Genomic DNA, 19060 nt, shown 5'->3' with positions numbered 1-19060 from the left:
TGACTAGCGTACATGTGTTCTATTTTGAGGGAGGATAATTTATGGGGTATGAAAAAATAGGTCAATCATTGTGGCCTTGCCTGGATACATGGTGGCCAGTACAAATGAAAATGCTCGAAGCAATTCTCTCCGAGAAGATATACTCTATTCTGTCCCGAAATAAAATGTATGCTCTATCTTTCGTGTTACTTTCCTCAAACCTTGATAGTTTACTGCACTGTACTATATTTTGGTCTGCATTGTTTAATATTCTTTATTTTTTACAGTCATAGTTATATTGTTTATTTTGTGCATGTTTTACGGATATACATAACATTATTTATAATTGCATTTTTTATCCTCATGTGTCAGTTATCACTGCTCCTCCTATAGAAAAACTTCTAGATAGCTTTTAAAAATGCAATCCTATGGGGACCGGCCCAGAGCCTTAGTGATCAAGTTTGCCTGCTCTGCTTCGGCAGCCTGGGGTTCACCGGTTTGGATCCTGGGTACGGACCTATGCACTGCTTATCAAGCCTTGCTGTGGCAGCATCCCACATAGAAAACATAGAGGAAGATGGGCACGGATGTTAGCTCAGGACCTATCTTCCTCAGCAAAAAGAGGAGGATTCGTAGCAGATGTTAGCTCGGGGCTAATCTTCCTCAAAAAATAAAAAAAGCAATCCTATAAGTGAGTGATTCTAATAGTTAAAAGTATGTTATCGATTGAAATTATGGAGAACAGAATTAGGTGAGATAGTTTTCAGCATAAAGTCATTTGCATAGATAAATAATGCAACAATGATATATGCTTCTTTACACTGAATTTGTATTTGATTCATCTTGGTGTTTTTATGGGAAGATATGAGTCATCTGGGCATTGGTTATATATCAGCTACTATTTTAAACTTCCATTAAATGATTGGAGCAGGTTCAGGAAAGCATTGACAATGTCAAACTTATTCTAAACCATGATATTAATTGTGGATAATGCACTAAGTGTAATGCTTATTATTGTGTGGAGGTGCAAGGAAAATTCACGTTCATATACTCTTGTATTTTTCGCTGGAGAACATGCAGCATTTTATATGTGAATTAGCACTTTTCCTGCAAAACTTACTACAAGTGAGAAAACAATTTTAAAAATTAAGGAAGGTTTTGCTGCTGAAATATGTTTATTCCAATATGAGCATTTTGTTTTTATATGCTGCTTGTAATTAACAAGAGGTTTAAAAATTCATTTCTTAATTAAATATTAAGCTCCAGAAATATTGCAGCAGGATAAAGAACTAGGACTACACTGAATTACAATTTGACATTAAGTGCTTAGTAAAATGCTGAAATAAGAATTAACGACTGGTGGCTGGCCCAGCGGTGCAGTGGTTAAGTTCGCATGTTCTGCTTTGGCTGCCTGGAGTTCGCCAGTTCAGATCCCAGGTGCAGACCTATGCACTGCTTGTCAAGCCATGCTGTGGCAGGAATCCCAGATGTAAAGTAGAGAATATGGGCATGGATGTTAGCTCATGGCCAATCTTCCTCAGCAAAAAGAGGAGAACTGGTGGCAGATGTTAGCTCAGGGCTAATCTTCCTCAAAAAACAAAAAAAAAGGAATTAATGACTGGCAGAGGAAAAAAAGCAAATGGTAAAAATATCTTTAAACTCACTATTCACATTTGAAGGAAGCAGAAATTATACATTTATATAATTTCTAATTATTATAATTTATAATTATCGTATTAAGCATATATCCTATATAATTGATATCATAAGATATAATTATATATAGTTAATTTTAACTTACATACTATCTAAAAATTTATAGTTATATATAATTATATCTTTCAGTGTATCATATGATATAATTATCATGTTCAATTAATTATAACGTATATAATATTAAACTATTTATAGAGTTATATAAAAATGCATATATCTATATTCGTATCATCATTTTCTAATGCTTTTTATTGGTTTGATAGCTTTAACCACATGCCATCGCAAAGACCTATAGGTGTGATAACTGGAACAAGCATACTATTTTAGAACATGATAGAAACTAATCAACCCTCGTATTTTACTTTTTAGAAGTGCAGTGTAGAATAATGTAAGAATATCTTATAAGAATAGTGGAGAGTAACGTAAGATTGCATGGTAAGTTATATTTCAAAGCACTAATAAATTAATGCTTAGAATAAAAGCTAATTCATTTGGCCTTCAATCCAACCTATATTAACAAGCACATTTATAGCAGTATTTATTGTTCATGAGAATGACCCAAGACACTGCACCATTCTAACTGACCTGTACATCCATCTAGACCAATTAAATTGTGCTTCATTGTAACTTTATTACTAGAGAGAGAGAGAGAGAGAGAGACAGAGAGGGAGAGAGACTGAATTAGGTTGATCAAGCCAAGCAAAGTTTCAAAACCTGAGTACAGAGCTTCGAAAGCCAGAATGGTGTTTGCAGTGGGTATTTGACTTATCAGTCGGGAACTTCAGGTCTAGCTCAATCTCTCATTTCACTTACATGATACCCAGCTAGCTCGATCACCTCCCTGGGCTCCAGATACCTAATTTGTATAAGGAGATGGTGAGGCTACATAATTTCCAAGACTCCCGATAGCTCTAAAAATTTATATATGCTGGCACCGCCGCATTTTCTTCAAGAGGTGCTCAAACCAGTTTAATAAATTAACTGAAGTATTCTTTTGTAGTAAAGGTTTCTAACGAAAAATAAAATATTTATCCACCAATTTAGTTCACAGTTATTGAATTCCTACCAAGTGCCAGGTTCCATGTGTAATTATGAATAGTTTACAGTTAAATGAGTAAAGAAGATAATGTAAATAGATGATTGTAAAGAAATTTTATAATGGCCATAATGAAACTTGGTGGTAAGATAAAGGAGTAAGAAATTAAAACATCATGAGGGTTTTAATCTCTTAATTCTTAATGTATCTAGTCCCTCAAATAATTTTCTACGCTTGGGAAATAGTGCTTTTAATTTTGTTTAAAGCGTCATTGATTTCAAAGAGCTTTCCAAGTAGGCCTATGGGGTCTTTTTCTGATACCCTTGTCCTCATTAGGGGTTGTGCTTTGAATATTAATTACATAAATTTGGTAAACTCTGTCTTATTAATATCAAATATATGATTTATTTGTAAAACTTTCCAAACCTTTTAACAGAGGTAAAACTGAAAAGTAATTATCATTAGGAAAAACATAATATTTAAAATAGCTTTCTTATATTATCATACTTTTTAAAATTACAACTTAGAGGTGAATTTATTAGGAAAAAACTGATTTATTTTTATCAGATATAAGTGTATTTTTTGGAATTATGGGTACCTACAAGATAAAAATGAAATCAGAATGATCAATCTAGAAGTTATTTCCTAATGGGAGATTGATTGATCGTGTGTATATCTGCAATTATAGAAAAGTCATAATTGTGGCTTTGAAAGAAAACAAAATAAATATGGCATTTTAGGTGACTCAAATTGGATTCAATTTTTAAATAAACGCATGTTAATAATCTAAAATCAAGTCATTTGTTTTTCATAATCTTTCACCATCAGATTTTAGCTTTTTCTTTTTACAAAATCATGTTAGCATTATGATCAATTTGAAAGGATGTAAGTGCAGAGATCCAAGCTTGTATTGTGGTGTAGATAGAAGATTGATAGATGGATAGATAGGTAGTAGATATCTAGATATCCGTGCAGATGTAGATATAGATGACGTGGTACATGCCCTGAAATAATTCACAAGGAGAATACAATATTAACCAACTTTTGTTGGTAAATGTTTTACTGATATATAACATGTATACAGAAAAGTACACAGTGTTCAGATCTGAAAACATCTGAACCACCATCAGCCATGTAAAAAATAGAACATTACCAGAACCCAAGAAGCCCTCTTATAACTGCTTACCATCACTCCCACACACAAGGGGTAATCACCATCCTGGCTTCTAACACTATAAATTGTTTTTGTCCAACTTTGAACTTCATATGAACAGAAGCATAATGTACGTGCCTTATTGCATTCAACATTATATTTGTCAGATTAATTCAAGTCATTCTGTGTTATTGCCTTTAATTTATTCTTATTGTGGTACATTATTCAAATCCTCAACTTACTTATACATTGAATTATTGATTAACATTTTGATTTTTTCTGTTTGGGGTTATTAAGAATGGTGTTGCTATGAACCTCTTTGAACATGACCGAGTTCACTTTTTTTTTTTTTTTTTGGTGAGGAAGATTGGCCCTGAGCAGCTGACATCTGTTGTCAATCTTCCTCCTTTTTTTTTCTCCCCAAAGGCCCGTGCATCATTTTATATCCTAGTTCTATATGCTTCTAGTTCTTCTATGTGAGACAGCACCTGAGCATGGCTTGACAAGTGGTGCTAGGTCCACGTCCAGGATCCAAACTGGCGAACCCTGGGCTGCCAAAGTGGAGTGTGCGAACTTAACCGCTACCTCACCAGGCCAGCCCCTACATGTTCACATTTTTTTTGGCTGTATATATCTGGCTCATAAGATGTGCCTATGTCTACTTATGTAGATGCTTTTGAAAAAATTCAAGTGGTTTTACCAATTTACACTCCCAACTGCAATGTATGAGAATTCCAGTTCTTCCACATTATTTTCAACACTTGGCATTTTCTAGCTTTATGCTGTTTTAAGCCATTTGGTGAGGGCGTTGTGGTATCTCATGGTTCTTTTACGTTCCCTAATAAGGAAGTTGTACGCTGTTCCATGATAATTAGATACTTAGCTACTCTCTTTTTTCAACTGTTTTTTAAGTATTGTTCTCACCATTTTACGGTTGGTGTGCAGATTTCTACTGGCTAGAATTGTCCATTTCTAATAGAAGAGTGTTGAAGTCTCCAACTGTACTAGATTCATCTATTTCCCTGTGCAATTGTATTAGTTTTTGCCTCACATAGTTTGATGCTCTTTTGTTAGGCATGTACATGTTAAGGATCATTATATCTTCTTGGAGAATTGACTCCTTTGTCATTATGTAATGCCCTTCTTTATCCCTGGTGATTCTACTTTCTTTGAAGTCTACTTTGTCTGAAATTAATATAACTATTCCTGCTTTCTTTTGATTGGCGTGATCATGGTATATTTTTCTCCATTCATTTATTTTTAATCTATATGTTTATTTACATTGAAAGTGGATTCCTGGTAGACAAGTACTTGGGTCTTGTTTTTTGATCCACTCTGAAAATCTCTGTCTTTTAATTGTGCGTTTAGACCATTGATATTCAAAGTGATTATTGAGATAGTTTGATTAATGTTTGCCATATTCATTATTGTTTCCTATTTGTGCCCTTGTTCTTTGTTCTATTTTTGTCTTCCACTCTTTTTTTTGCCTTTTGTGGTTTTACTTGAGCATTTTACATGATTCCATTTTTCTCTCCTTTCTTAGTATATTGGTTGTAATTCTTTTTTTACTTTTTCTAGTTGCCCTGGAGTGTGCAATATACATTTACACCTAACCCATGTCCACTTTCAAATAACACTGTACCATTTCATGGGTAGTGTGAGTACCTTATAATAGCAAAATAATCCTAATTCCTCCCTCTATCTGTTTGTATCATTCTTGCCATTCATTTTAGCTTTATATAAGCCTACATAGCATATACATATATACATACACATAAGACATACACATAAACATACATAATTGATACATTGTTGGTATTATTTTGAACAAATTGTCTGTTAAATCAATTAAGTATAAGAAAAATAAAAGTTTTCCCTTTAATTTCACTTATTCCTCCTTTAATGCTCTTCCTTACTTTATATTAATCTGATTTTCTGACTATATTCTTTTTCTTCTTCATAAAGAATTTCTTTTAACATGTCTGGCGAGGTGAGTCTATCGGCAACAAATTTCCTCAAGTTTTGTTTGTCTGAGAAAGTCTTTATTTTTCTTTCATTTTTGAAAGGTAATTTTATAGGGTAATAGAATTCTAGGTTGGTGCTTCTTTTCTCTCAAGACTTTAAATATTTTAGTCCACTGTCTTCTTGCTTGGGTGATTTCTGAGAAGTCAGATGTAATTCTTATCTTTCTACATTTATAGGTAAGATATTTGTTTCCTCTGGCTTCTTTCAAGATTTTTTCTTTATTTCTGATTTTCTGTAGATTAAAAATGATATGCCTAGGAGCTGTCTTTGTGGCATAGTTGTTAAGTTTGGCCTACTCAGCTTCAGTGGCCCAGGCTTCACAGGTTTGGATCCTGGGTGCAGACCTACACACCACTCGTCAAGCCATGCTGTGGCAGTGTCCCACATACAAAATAGAGGAAGATGGGCACAGATGTTAGCTCAGGGCCAATCTTCCTCAAGCAAAAGGAGGAAGATTGGCAACAGATGTTAGCTCAGGGCCAATCTTCCTCACACACAAAAAAATGATATGCCTAGTGTAGTTTTTTGACATCTATCCAGCTTGGTGTTTTCTGAGCTTCCTGGATCTGTGGTTTGGTCTCTGACATAAATTTGGGGGAAATTCTCAGTCATCATTGTTTCAAATATTTCTTTTGTTCCTTACTCTCTTCCCTTTCTGATACTCCCATTATGTGTATGTTACACCTTTTTTGGTTGTCCCACAATCCTTGGATATTCTGCTCTCCTTTTATTTCAGTCTTTGTTGTCTTTGCTTTTGGTTTTTGAGGATTTTATTGATCTACCATCTAGCTCAGAGATTCTTTCCTCAGCCATGGCCAGTCTAATGAGCCCACCAGAGACATTCTTCATTTCTATCACAGTTTTTTCTCTCTAGCATTTCTTTTCAGTTCTTTCTTAGGATTTCAATCTCTGCTTACATTGCCCATCTGTTTTTGCATGCTATCTACTTTATCAATTAGAACACATTGCATAGTAATCATAACTGTTTTAAATTCCTGGTCTAATAATTCCAACATCCCTGACATGTCTGCTTCTGATGCGTGTTCTGTCTCCTAAAATTTCTTTTTTACCTTTTGGTATACCTTGTAATTTTTTCTTCATGCTTGAACATGATACACGGAGTAAAAGGAACTGCTGTAAACAGGACTTTAGTAATGTGATGGTGAGATGTGGGGGAGGGGAAGCATTCTATGGTCCTATGATTAGGACTGTCTTTTATTAAAACTATGCCTCTGGATTGTGAACTTCAGAGTTTCTCAGGTCCCCCCCCACACACACACTCCACATACACACAACTAACATGGGACAGGGTGGCTAGAATGGGTCAGAATTGGGTATTTCCCTTCTGCCAGGTCACTTAGGCTCTGGTAAAACCCCAGAAAGTTAGTCTCTGGTTACCTAGTTTTCCCTGAGAGCAGGTCTTGTTAAGAAGTGCAGAGAGGTCAGGAGTATTTCAGAATAGCTCCTTTTCCTTTTCTGCTGTGGGAAGCAAGAGGAGATTTTTCTTCAATATTTCCTGTGAACCTGCTTGAGCTCCTGGAGATAAATCTCAAAATATTGTGAGGAGCCACCCTATGCCTGGGTACCCCTGGAGTTTTTAACTCCCAGGCTCATCCAGACTGAGCGTCCAGCATTTCATCAGTTGCAGTTCAGGTTTTCCTTCCCTGGCACTGATTCCCACTGTTGTTTCTTCTCTTGAGTCTCTGCTCTGGGAAGTCTTGACTTCCTGTATTCGCCTGTCTCCGCAATCTTGGAGGCAGAGATTTGCCCTTTTCCCTCCCTTCTCTTATAAATTAAAGAAGAGTTGTCAATTTTTCATTCTGTTCAAGTTTTGGGGTGGGGGGGGCAATGAGGAAGATTGGCCCTGAGCCAACATCTGTTACCAGTCTTCCTCTTTTTGCTCGAGAAAGATTCTCACTGAGCAAACATCTGTGCCAATCTTCCTCTATTTTATGTGGGATGCCACCACAGTATGGCTTGATAAGCAGTGCTAGGTCTGCACGCAGGATCCAAACCTGTGAACCCTGGGCACCTGAAGCAGAATGTGCAGAGTTAACCACTGCACCACCAGGCCAGCCCACTGTTCAGGTTTTTACTTGTTAGGATGGAGTGGCGACTTCCAAGATCCTTACGTGTGAACCAGGAACCAGAAGTCTGTTAGGATTTCTTTATATATGCTGGACAGGAGCCATTCATTGGCTATGTGGGTTGCAATTATGTTAACTGATGTTTTTAATAAAGAAAGAGATAGTGAAATGGATAAGTTTTGAGGAAATATATACAATAATACATCTTTATTTCTATTTGAAAAATAGTTATCAGTCCTTATATTAAGAGGCAATTTGTTAAGATATCAGAAATGCAATATGAGCCAAATATGGTTGATGTCCCCTAGTTTAGTATTATTCTTAACAACCAAAGAAAGGTTTTGTTAAGTGTGGTAGGTGATTAAAGAATAGAAAGATTATTTCTGGAAGAAAGGTCATTTGAAGTGCACTATATGATAGGACATTTACGAGGGAAATATGGGCAAAATATGGGCCAAGTTGAAAAATTTAGGCAGTAACTGGTACTGCAGTTTATCTGGATGTAGGTACCGATAACAAATTGCACAACTGTCTTCACCCCAACCCCCAGTGTAGATACATTTTTCTTGCTACAATGTGTGTAGGCAAAATCCACTCTTAAATATTAACATTTCTTTTCCTATTATCTTCCTTATCTAGGGAAGACGCAGATCTCTAGAAGAGATAATTGAACCTGGATGAAGGCCCTAGACTTTCTCTCTGGGCCTAATTGTCTGTAAACGAGCTACACTGTACTTATCAATATTCTGTATTTTCATATACATCATCAATGGTGATATAAAATTGCTCAAAAGGTACTTCAACATAACCTAATATAACTCTGAAGCAAATTAAATACAGTAGTTTGTTTTAAGGAGAAAAAGGGTGTAAAAATGTACAGCACGTGACATTTTGGTGCTGTGAATAAAGGATGATCCTGAACAGTAGCTGCTCCTCGTATCAAACATTTTTATGGCTGATAAAAGGATGAGGGCAAATACATAAAATTAGCGGGGAGAAAAAGCAGTGTTCCTCTGGGCGAGTAATTTATTTCATTGCTTGAATTTCCAATATGAACATTTACTACTTTTGTCGTTAAAAAATGTCAGATTGGAACAAACAAGAAGAATGCCATTTCATATTTTTCTTACATTCAATAGTTCACAGATGACAAGTCATTGTAATCGGGAATAGACCCATTCATGTCTTTTTTGGAACTTAAGAGGTAAAAAAATTTCCTCCTCTTGATGTCAGATAAAGTTTCTAGGAACATTGCAAGCTTTCAAAAAATGTACATTTACAGATTTACAATAAGAGGCTATTCACATGATCATGCATTTGATTGAATTGTTGATAGAGAAACATCAGTTCAGTCAAAATGGCGAACTAATATTTTATTTCGTTCTGAAAAAAGCCTCAAGCAATAGTAGTTTCACAGAGCTATACATAATGTATGTGTGTGCGTAATTTTACACAGTGTCTATACATCTTCTCTGACTTCTTTCACTCAACATGGGTAAAAATTTTCTCATATAATCGTAATTTTTGATAGACTCTTTCATCTTCTATACCAGAGGTCAGAAAACGTTTCCTGTTTCTGTTGTTGTTACTATTGTTATTTTCTGTTCTATGTAATTGAACTGCCTGTTTTTTTCCAGTACCAATATTTCTGATTTAGCTTTGTTGTGGATTATTCTTACTACAGTGTGCTATATTTGCATACTGACGTGAGCTTGTATAAGATTTGTGCATAGTCTGGTTCAAAGGTGAGTTTCATTTAGGATGATTTAAAATCAGGCATCCTTTCACTGTTTACAAAGGAAAAATACTAACATCTAGTGCTAATATGAGAGAAAGTATCATGATCTTACAACCTTAGTTGAGACTTGGGGTGTGGATAATTTCAGTCAGTTCACACTAGAGTTATTATGGTGCCTTTGCTTTTTAATAGTAAACATATAATTATACTCTGCCTTTACTTTGAAATAATTACTGTGGGCCAGGGCCACGTTAAGCCTTTTTCATGGATTATCTGATTTTTTTTCTTCACAACCGCCCTGTACTGTAGGAAAATTGTAACCATTTCACCCAAAAAGACCTTGAAGCTTAAATAGATTCCTCTCTAGTAAGTGGTAGAGTTAGGATGGTGACCTGAGCATGCTCATTTGAGTCTATTTTCTTCAAATTATGTAACATTATTATGATTTTGACTAGAAATATTTTAAATATTTAAAATAATTTTAAATATTTGAATATTTTAAATAAGAAGTATCTTAGTTTGAAGATGATGGAGCCTTTAACAGTACTATTTTCACTTAGGCCTGTGGAATGTTTTTCTGTGTGTTTACTCTTTTGTCCTACATTTTTTTCATTGTTTTAATTTTTTTCCTTTTCTTTCTTCAGATACTTTTCCTTCAACTAGTTCTTCTTGAATTAATTTCATAATTACAATGCATTGCTGTAGCATGATATCATCTTTAGAATGTGTAAGACTAGAGGGAAATTTAATGGAAAATAACAAAAGTTGTTTCCTTCCAAGTAAATTATCTATCCCCGTTTCATTTTAATCTAAATAAACTTGAATCTATACTACTTGTTTATATAATAACTTCCAAAGCATCTCTTTGAATTAAGAAAATTATTCATTTTTCTATGCCCTCTGTAAAATTCTCCAACTGTGAAAATAATAGGCAGCAGTTTAATGAAACAACATAGAAACAATATAGAAAAAGTGGAAACGAAAACATGCATTTTTTCCATTTACTATACTTTTGTATCTTCTCTGACTTTTAACAATATATTTACGACACAATTCACATAAGTTGTCAATTATTGAAGTCAGGAGTACATTTGTCATATTCTGAAGACAAATTTGTCCTAAATAAATTTTGAAAAGGTCCAATTTTACATTCCATAGCTGGTTAAGCCAGATCTTCCATGCCACCCCTCCCTCAGCTCCCCAGCCTCCCAACACATAATTTTCTTCCTGGTCTTCAGCTATAACCAAAACCAATGTGACACTTCAGAGGGGACATCATTTTTGTATCCTAAGGACTATGTTCCCTTGCTTTCAACACCCTCCCTCCAAGAGATAAGTAAAATAGATAAATACAAATCTTTTTTCTCATTCTATATGTCATTTCTCAGCACCTCGAATGCTCTCATTATTAGATTATTGTCAGTCTTAATCATTTTTATGTTTAGCTATTGAATAACTCTTCCTTGGTTCCATTATATATGGAGTCCTCTAGATCAGATAGTCATTATCAAGTGATGAACAGAATTTCAAGCCATGTGTGGCGCAACTACGTAACTTGTTTTTGATGGAGTTAACATCTCTATAAAAATGTTTGTACAATAAATTGCCTTTTATTATTATTTTTTTCATTTTTATTCCTTTCATTCGTATTGAAAAATAAAATAAGTATGGACATATTTGTTAGTACTGACACTAATAAGACATTAGTAGGGTCCTTAAATACAGTACAGTTGGAAAAATAGATTTGCATCATTGAATGTGCTAGGGTTTGTGAATTTTTATATTAAATCAGACGATGAGCAGTAAATTCAGTTGTGAATGGTAAAGAACAAAATGTAATTATAAACAGGATGTGCTAGATTTTTATTTTTGTATATTGTGGAAGGTGAGAGATTAAAGCAATCTATAGAGAGAGAGAGAGAGAGATTCAAACTTTCTCTAAATTTATAAACCTATTATTTAAATTTCCTGCATTTATTCCAAGAACATAGTAATTAAGTATAGCAAACTTTCTTTTGTTTTTTTAAAGGTATGCTTTTTTGGTGAGGAAGATTGACCCTGAGGTAACATCTGTTGCCAATTTTCCTCTTTTTTTTTTTCTCTCCAAAGCCCCAGTACATAATTGTACCACCCAGTTGTAAGTCATTCTAGTTCTTCTGTGTGGGATGCCACCACAGTATGGCCTGATGAGTGGTGCTAGATCTGTGCCCAAGATCCAAATCTGTGAACCCCAGGCCGCCAAAGCAGAGTAGGCAAACTTAACCACCTGGCCATGGGGCGGCCCCATGGACTTTCTGTAAAGATATAAATTGCCATCTTTCAAGGGTTAAGTGTTAGGAGATTGCCTTCCAATTTCTAAGATGTCCTCTGTCAATGAGTGTGTGTTTTAAGCTAATTTTATTTAGAAAACTTCCTTAAAATGACAAATATTGGAGATTGTTTATATTGTTGTGGTGTGTATGTATTTATGTGTGTGTGTGTTGAGGACAATAAACTACATAATAGGACAAAATGAAGATTTAACTTACCTTAAACTCTAAGTCTTTCCTTTGCTGCCTTAAATCCTTCTTTTACCCTTTTGTTATTAATAACATGTTAAAATATTAATTATACCCATACACACACATATACAGGTATGTCATACATATCAACACTACAAATTATTTTCCGGAACCAAATAAGGGATAGTCAGTATCACTGGAGTGCAGTGGTGGGAGCGGTATACAAGGTGGTGTGGTGTTAGGAAAAAAGTAATCCTTGCCCTTGATAAACTACATTCCCAGCTGTTGCGATGTGCTCATAGTCAATCTGGGTTCCTCTAATGGACTTATTTAGAAATTATGACCGAGTTGCTGTGGTACAAATTATAGCTTCACTTAGTGCATCTGAGCTGACATGTCTATCCCGGTATCTTTTTTTTTTTTTTAAAGATTTTTTATTTTTTCCTTTTTCTCCCCAAAGCCCCCCAGCACGTAGATGTATATTCTTCATTGTGGGTCCTTCTAGTTGTGGCACGTGGGACGCCGCCTCAGCGTGGTTTGATGAGCGGTGCCATGTCCACGCCCAGGATTCGAACCAACGAAACACTGGGCCGCCTGCAGCGGAGCGCGCGAACATAACCACTTGGCCACGGGGCCAGCCCCTATCCCGCTATCTCTGATTACCACCTATAAGTTTTGACTTCCAAATTAGTAATCCCTTCTTTCACATACTGTCCAAGAAATAAATCTGCATTGTCACTCTTTCTACTGGATGTTTCCAACTGAGAGTGTTATTCAACTCAGAGTCAAAATGCTCAAAACCGAGCTCCCTTACGTGCTCTCCACAGTGGAGCTTCTTTGCGCCATATCTTAATGTTATCACATGCTAGAAACCTCAGTTGCCTTTCTCTGCCTCCACTGTGTACATTTTCAGTGTTTCACAATCTTACCATTTCTAATAGATTTTCATAATCATCTGCTTCAGATAAATCATTGCCACTGCTTAGCTCAGGTCTTCATCATCTCCATATGGCCTTAGTGTTTTTCTTGGCTTCATTTTTCCCCTTACATTCCCCCTTCTCTTTCTCTTACAATGACCATGGGCTTACACAAGAACTAGTATGTGCTGTGGATACTTGAGTGACAAATAGGCAACATCCCCTACACTGGTGGCACTTGCATTCCACTGAGAGATGTCAACAATAATCCTGATAAATGAGTAAATTATGCAGCATGTTAGAAACTGATGGCTACCGTGGAAAAAGTAGAAGAAGTTAAGCAAGAAAGGAAATAATGATTGGAAGAAGGAAGCGTGGGAAGGAGTATTCATTTAGAATAGGTTAGTCCAAGGAATCCTAAGAGAGTGATAATTGAACAAAAACTTGAAGGCAGTGAAAGAGTGAGCTTAGAAATATTTTAAGGAAAAGCATTCAGGGTATAGGAACAGAAAGTAAAAAATTCTGAGGCAGGAGGATACACAGCGTGTTCGAGGAGCAGCAAGGAAGCCAGTGTGGTTGGGGCGGAGTAAACAAGGAAAAGAGGAGGCGGAATCGTTCAGAGAGGTAATAGAGAGCTGGATAAGGTGGCATCTGTTTAGTCCAAGAAAGGGCCCTGGCTTCTACTCTGAGTAAGATGGGAAGCCATTATGGAGTCATGAATGGTGGAATGAAATAATCTGAATTATCTTTTGCAAACCATTCTGGTTGATTAGAAGAGAATATCTTTTTCAAACACAAAGATCATGACAATACTCCTCTGCTTTAAAACATGTTTGGTTTTTAACAAAATGATCCTCAGGATAAATTTCTAGTCTCACAAAATGGGTTAAACACCTCCTCATCTCCTGATGTTATCCATCCCAAGACATCCATGGAAAAGTCAGGCCACAATATATGATTCCATAATGAAGTGCTACGACTCTGTGCCATAAATTAGAACCTTATGGAAATGCTAAAATAATACAAGTGGAAATCATTATGGAATAATTTGTCTGGGTGTTTGAACTTGAGCTTGATCCTGAGGATAAATAAAATCAATTAGTCAAAGGGGAGAAGGGTAGGGTGGGGTGGAGCATGTTGTCTAAGCAGAGGCATAAAATCAAGAATATCCAGCTGGACAATGAAATCACCTGCCTTTTGGGGAGAAGTGAGACAGATGGAAGCCAAGCAGAAGAGTTTAGACTTTGATGCCACCATAAAAGAGGAGAAAACTGTAGATTTTCGAGTAGAAGAATAAAGTAATAAAATCACTTTAGACAGCAGCCTGGCAGATGGTTCTGATTTATTGAGGGAAAACGAACAAACAAAAAACAAGTCTTATATGAGTCAACTCTTACCATCTACCTAAAGGAGCATGCCCTTGTCACAGCTTGGGGAAAATCAGTGACCTTATATGAATGATGCTTTTGACCAAAGAGGGCTTCCATTATTTTCCCAGAAGATTTATGCCTGGCCAAGGGGAAGAAAATGGAATTGAAGACAAAGGGAGTTATTTGTCTTCTCTGTGCTTAGGTGTGTGTATTGCTGGCGTGTATCAGATCCAAGACTTTTCAATGATGTTTATTGTCAAATGTATAATATTAGTATGTGACGACTACACTGAACTGAAAGAACATTGTAAAGTCTGATTTATATAATAAAATTGTGTTTTGTTCATCAGGTAACAGAAACACGGACGGGTCCTCTTGGCTGCAGTAACTACGACAACCTGGATTCTGTCAGCTCAGTTCTGGTTCAGAGTCCTGAGAATAAGATTCAGTTGCAAGGTATGTAGGTAAAATTTTGTGATTCTCTATACGCCTGGATGATAATTACCCAGGTATGACTTCTTTCTTTCTTACTTTTTCTTTTTTTGAGGAAGATTAGCCCTGAGCTAACATCCACCACCAATCCTCCTCTTTGTGCTGACGAAGATTGGCCCTGAGCTAACATCCTTGCCCATCTTCCTCTACTTTATATGTGGGGTGCCTGCCACAGCATGGCTTGATAAGTGGTGCATAGGTCCAAGCCTGGGATGCGAACCGGAGTGCGCAAACTTAACCCCCGTGCCACCTGGCTGGCCCCTCTTTCTCACTTTTTTGTTGATTAAGCCATATATGCAGAACTAGGCTGTTAAAATGTTCATAAGAGGCTAATTTCCTAATTTTTAACTGGTATAAACATACTAGACCAGAGAAAGATAATGTTAAAATTCACTTTACTTCTTTGATTTAGTAATCTATAGCAATTGAATGTTTACCATGTAACATTTTACTTTCACACAGTAATCATTATCTCAATAAGTGACAGTTTTTCCATAGATGAGCTTTGACTTTTTCCTTATAGATTCTGGTAAAAGTTGTAACCATATTTATGCAGAATGTAACGTGAACCAGTGACATTCTAAATATAATTTAATATAGTAGTTAAGGCTGCATTTGTCTTCTGACAAATAGAAATGTACTTGAGACTATATTAAAAACTATTTATATTTGCATTATTTCCATTGTAAAGATAGATAATGTGGTAATGGTAATAATTTACCATCTTTTTTATTACTATATTTTGTGAGATAATTCAATAAAGGATTTTTTAAATAATTAATTTTAACAAATGTATACCATTCTGAAAATGGTGATGGGTATGTGTACTTATTCATTCATAGAAGCAGGAAAAAGTGATGAATGCACATGTTTTAACAGGTACTAGTTGAACAAGTTCAGAAAGGTCTTTGTGATGACACATTGTCTAAATCAAGTTGACTGTCAAAGGGGCAATTTTGAGTTGTTCTGTAGTCTACCTTTTTTTTTCTTTTGGTGAGGAAGAGTGGCCCTAAACTAACATCTATTGCCAATCTTCCTTTTTTTCCTTGAGGAAGATTGTCGCTGAGCTAATATCTGTGCCAGTCTTCCTCTGTTTTGTGTGTGGGACACCTCCACAGCATGGCTTGATTAATGGTATGTAGGTCTGCACCTGGAATCCGAACCCACAAACCCTGGGCCACAAAGCAGAGAGTGCAAACATAACCACCATGGCCCCCGGCTGGTCCATTAGTCTACCTTTTTCAATTGCCTAAGTTAGAGCTATATTTGCATTATTCAGTTTTACATAAGAATGCTTAAAAGTTTCAGAGAGTCTGCCATTTTTTCTCAAGTTTTCAATCTTGAAAAATGTAACAGTATTGGGTTATTTAAATTTACCCTAAATAATAAATGAATGTAACTCATTTTGAATTGTATAAAAATTATAAAAAGTACTTGAAAATTTTAAACTTTAAATGCTAGCCAATTTATCATTATCAATTTTAGATTTAAAGTTAGTGAAATATTTTCTCTAAATAGAAATGCAGTCTACCAATGTTACTTGTAATTCTCTACAGTGTACTCATTAAATGTATGGATTAACTTTCATTCAGGGTATTAACTTTCATCAACAAGGACAATGAATGTTTATATCAAATATGTTTACTTCAATTGATTCATTATTAAAATTTATTAACACGACATTGATTTTTACTTGTGAATCACTATGTTCAGTTTTCAAAATATTATATTATCAAAACAAACATCAGCCTCCTGTCTGTCTGAAAAAAGGTAAACACAAGAAATAAATGAAGCAACATTTCCCTTTTGTGTAACTGCTATTTCTACTCTTTTCAATTTATGTGATTAACACAGAAAGCTACATCTCCATATTTCACCTTTTCCTATTTTCATGCCTATATTTCTCATTGTCTAATGCAACTTTATTTGTACCCCTGTGGTACAAAGACCTTTCCAAAGATAATTCTAGGAAATCGTTATCAAGCCCCTCAAACTGCCATGTATTCTTTCTTAAATTTCAGCTCTACTCATAGTCCAAGTATCATGTTAATTCACCTCTTCAATCTCACCTTTATGATTAGCCCTTCTCTACTTTAAAAAAGAATGGGAAGCATTTACTGATTCTGGATCAATGTTACCATGATACATTCCTTTGAAGATTATAAAAAATTCTGGGTCACTATTTGCAGCAGTTGGAAAAACTGGTGTCTCCAAAGAATCTTTTATTAAGGTTCCATGACAGGTCATTGGGTCTTTCATAGTTAGATAGTTAGATAGCTAGTTGGTTGGTTTGATGGATGAATATAGATATAGATGATATAGAGATAGATAGATAGATAGATAGATAGTTTTTTTCTGTGTTTTGTTTTTAAGCACAAAGTGCAGTGTTAGAACTGGCACTTGGCCATCTTGGGGATCTTCTGACTTCATATATATTATTGAGAGGAGTCTGAAATTGAAGGGCACTGGTCAGCTGCTCATTTTCACTTAGTTTTTTTTGTTGCTAGAACATATATTTTTGTGGCACAAATTACAATTTTCGTGATGTCTCTCATCGATTTTGTAATTTTTTTATATATTTTTCACTAAATATTGCTGCTTTAGTTTTCTCCTCTCATTCTGGGGTTCCAATTAAATGTATTTTTAGACTTTTAACTTTCGACCTGTGTGTCTTTTATGCTGTCTTCTGTAGTTTACATCCCTTTGCCTTTTTATTATTCTATGTTCACTATTTTTTCTGACATATTCCAGTTTGATAATTATCTCTTCAGCTGTGACTGGTCTGCTGTTAAGCCCATCAATTGGGGTTACTTCTTAAAGCCAATTTATATATTTTTATTTGCAGAATTTCCATTTATCATTTATACTTTCCAGTTCTCTGTCAAAATTGTCTGTTTTGTCATTTAATTTTTGACCAGGTGATTGAAATTAATTGACAGTTCATATTTGATAGACTCTATATCTTTTCTTATTTTTTATGTGCTCCCTATACTTTTTATTGAATTCTGATGCTGTGCTTGAAAGTTTGTACACATAACATAAAATTATTGAAAAAGTTTTCTTCTTCTAGAGCAGATTTACTATTGTTTCCCATTTTTAACTGAACCACTTGAAAGTATGCTTTAGATCTAGTGAAGGCTAGTGTTTTCTTGTGTTTTTTAAATTACTTCTTGGATACATATAGCCCTGCTGGGTTACAAGAAATCCTGAGGAATTTACTATCTTTATCATGCTGGTTCAAAACTTTTTTTTTTTTTTTTTTGGTGAGGAAGATTGGGCCTTATCTGTCCCAATCTTCCTCTATTTTAGATGTGGGATGCCACCACAGCATGGCTGGATGAGTATTGTGTAGATCTGTGCCCAGGATCGAACTTGCGAATACCGGGCTGCCAAAGTGCAGCACTTGAACTTAAGCACCATGCCACCAGGCTGGCCCCTCAAAACTTCAATTTTTGCTTTGCTAACTGAGCAAAACTCTAAGACAAAAACTATGTCCAATGTTTGGCTTACTCTCCAAGGATTCTCTCCTTGGCATGTTAGCCCCAGAAATCCTCACTGCATTATTGGCCTTCAGATCCCTTCAAATAGATTATTTTAAATATTTTCTCCATATTTTCTGGTTCTTCCTAATAAGAAAGTTGGTTTTAAAAATATCTAGCCTTCCAATACTAGACACATCTATGGTTTACTGTGTGGTTCTCAGCTCATGACACTTGCCCAGTCGCACACGCTCACTATCACAGTACCCTCTATGCTCAGAACTCAGCTTCCTTAAGGACTGTCTCAGCACCAAGTAAACTTTCTGTTCCTATGATCCTACCAGTGTGTTTCCTCTGTTGCTTCTGCACATTGAAAAGGATATAATTGTTTAACCAGTTAGTTACATCTAGTGAATTATAGGCATCCCAACTCTAGTAGTTATTAAGTACTATTGTATAGTATTACTACATAGTTATTTATTTGATATTTCCCTAAATATATTGCAACTACCTTTAGAGCAAGGTTGTGTCTCAGTTATTTGCATATTTATTCTTTACCTAGAAATT

At 35.4% G+C, this 19060-nt stretch overlaps 1 protein-coding gene across 7 annotated transcripts in view; it reads left to right on the top strand.

The window, feature by feature from the left end:
• The window catches only part of BRINP3 (BMP/retinoic acid inducible neural specific 3), a 402882-nt gene that overhangs the window by 258120 nt on the left and 125702 nt on the right, over window positions 1-19060 (top strand). For all 7 annotated transcript variants that reach the window (XM_070256069.1, XM_023632555.2, XM_023632554.2 and 4 more), the window contains one exon: window positions 14873-14978. In XM_070256069.1, coding sequence (XP_070112170.1) covers window positions 14873-14978 — 106 coding nt within the window. The remainder of the gene's footprint in view (window positions 1-14872; window positions 14979-19060) is intronic.

This window comes from Equus caballus, chromosome 30, assembly GCF_041296265.1.
Source record: "Equus caballus isolate H_3958 breed thoroughbred chromosome 30, TB-T2T, whole genome shotgun sequence".
Lineage (NCBI taxonomy): Eukaryota > Metazoa > Chordata > Mammalia > Perissodactyla > Equidae > Equus > Equus caballus.
Note: the sequence above shows the minus strand (reverse complement) of the source record. Positions and strands in the feature narration are given on the sequence as shown.